Below are 2,419 nucleotides of genomic sequence, written 5' to 3' on the forward strand. Positions count from 1 at the left end.
AGAGAGAGAGAGAGAGAGAGAGAGAGAGAGAGAGAGGCATTGAGCCTACACCAATTCGTGGCAATTTTGAAAAAAATTAGGTGGGGATGACCCTTATATGCGAATGGGTGTATTCGAGGAGTATTGTGAGTGTAATCAGGATGTATTCAGGGTGTACACCCCTTCTCAATTAGAGATGACTGCACGTAATTTTTTTCTCGTCAATTTTAGCTTTATCACTTATTGTATTTTAATAAGCATTTTAAATTTGGACATATGAATGGTTTATAATCATAAAAAGTCTCAACATTTATGTTACTCATAATGATTAATACTTCATTATACTTCAACTCAACCAACATATCAAAAGGGACTTTAGAATTTGGTCTAAAACCAACACGCAATTAATTAAAATTTATGGGTTTCCTACCTACCCTAACATTAACAGCATAGTTCACAAGAGTAAATAAATACTCTCTTATGTTACGCCTACTAATGCTAATGTTATATAATATTCTTATAAATTTAATAAGTCGGGAAAAAAAATGAATTAGCGTAATCAAATCTAAATTTATTCATAATTAAATTTTTAGTCATTAAACTTAATTTAATTTAAATAAAATATATGTCAAATCGATCAACCGGCATTGCATTTATCTCAAATAAATTCAATGATTATGGCTTTTAGGAGACAAAATTTCCATGAATTTTTATATTATATATAGCGACAAAATTTTATTATTTTCTTTTTTTTGAAATGTTCATCAATTTAATAATTTTATTCAACACATTCCCAACAAATATATATACAATCAAAATCTGCAGGAAGGAGAGAAGTGGGTGGCATTAGGTTCAAAGAGACTAAACCTGCATCTCCTCCCAAACTATAATTTCTTTTAATTAATACATAGCATTTCAAACTCAGAACACAAGCAAACCTTCCAACTACTGAAATCGATAGTTAAAAAGCAGCAATAAATTCATATTTAGTAGCTGCTTAACGCCGCTTGGCAAGCTCTATATCAGCTATAACAGAATTAATTAATCAGATTTTTTAGTTGGCTCATGGCTGGAGACAAACTAATGAGAACAGAGCAGGGATGGAGATGAAGTGCTTTCAATGGAGTAGGGAGATGGGGATTTGCAGCATTTAAAGTCACTACTTGTCACTTTTAATGCATGGCCTGAACCACTTTAATATGTTTGATGAGATACATTTAAGAACCTCCCACCCCTCTTCTTTTAATCAGCATAAAAAGAAATATGATATATGAAACAGAACAGCTTCAGCGTGATGGACCAACCCGAGCTTTCTCTAAGCCCATCTCTCTCTTCAGCCACATTATCGCAGGCCAGAACTGAATCAAATTCTAGAAAGAGAAAGCAGAATTACATCGATTGGCCGGTTAATGATCCATTGCCCTCAGACTGGGAGCAATGTCTCGACTTAAAGGTATAAACTTTTCTGTTCTCTGCATCCTCAAATATGCAAGATCACAATTTTGTCTTCTGACAAAACATATTTTATGTCGCAGTCTGGAAGAATGTATTATTTGAACAGGAGAACCTTGACCAAAGTATGGAACAGGCCTTATAAGGAGCGGAAGCTGGACCTGGAGCTTTCAATCATGCCGGCATTCACAGACAAAAGTGCAGAGAATGAAGCAGAGAAGCCCGAAGACACCGACTGCGACGGCGGCAGCATGGCCGCCATCGTCTGTCTGAACTGCCACCTCCTCGTCATGCTGTATCGATCGTCGCCGTTTTGTCCTAATTGCAGGCATATGCACTTCTTCCCTGCGACACAACCCCTGAAGGTGCTGGAAACCCTAAATCTTCTCAACTAATATGATGTATAAATATTATATTAGATATGGATTGTGGCGAAGAAGTGTTTGTATGGTTGTTCCTGTAGAAATCTACTGCTACATTAATGCATGGATGATACCAATGGCAAAATATGAATGGTTTAGTACGTACGTATACCGTTTTATGGAACTATAAATGCGATGCTTATAGAAATGACTGAGCTTTAGTTTGGGCAAAGTTAAGTTAGGATTTCAAAGTCGTATAATGCTCGTGTAGGTTATTGTTATTAATATGGTCAACGAACTTGTTAAAAGAGAAAAGTGGAACTTACATTGATGTCATTTAATTCTTAGTATATTTTGATATCTAACATTTGAAAATTGAGTATTACATAAATATCACCCAATTCCTCTACTTTTTCAATCCTACCACTCTGTTATATTTTGTTGTCAACGGCGAATGGCGAAGCTTGCGAAAGTGGAAGGGGTGTACCACTAGTATTTGTATTTCATGATCTCATCGCTGCCTTGTAGTCAGAGGAGGAAGGGGAGTTTGCAATTCCATCGCTAACTTCCCAGGAACTGGGGCCGAAGAAGGAGAAAGAAGACAGTTTTAGAGGTTTTTATATGTG

General features: G+C 36.0%; 1 protein-coding gene across 1 annotated transcript in view; it reads left to right on the plus strand.

Annotated features, from left to right (window-relative positions):
• The window catches only part of LOC110031126, a 10,016-nt gene extending 8,099 nt beyond the window's left edge, over positions 1-1,917 (plus strand). Inside the window, exons 2-3 of the mRNA XM_020734192.1 lie at positions 1,259-1,432; positions 1,515-1,917. Coding sequence (XP_020589851.1) covers positions 1,274-1,432; positions 1,515-1,826 — 471 coding nt within the window. The 5' untranslated portion in view covers positions 1,259-1,273 and the 3' untranslated portion in view covers positions 1,827-1,917. The remainder of the gene's footprint in view (positions 1-1,258; positions 1,433-1,514) is intronic.
• The last annotated feature ends 502 nt before the right edge of the window (positions 1,918-2,419 follow it).

This window comes from Phalaenopsis equestris, unplaced genomic scaffold (assembly GCF_001263595.1).
Source record: "Phalaenopsis equestris unplaced genomic scaffold, ASM126359v1 Scaffold000772, whole genome shotgun sequence".
NCBI classification, from domain to species: Eukaryota; Viridiplantae; Streptophyta; class Magnoliopsida; order Asparagales; family Orchidaceae; genus Phalaenopsis; species Phalaenopsis equestris.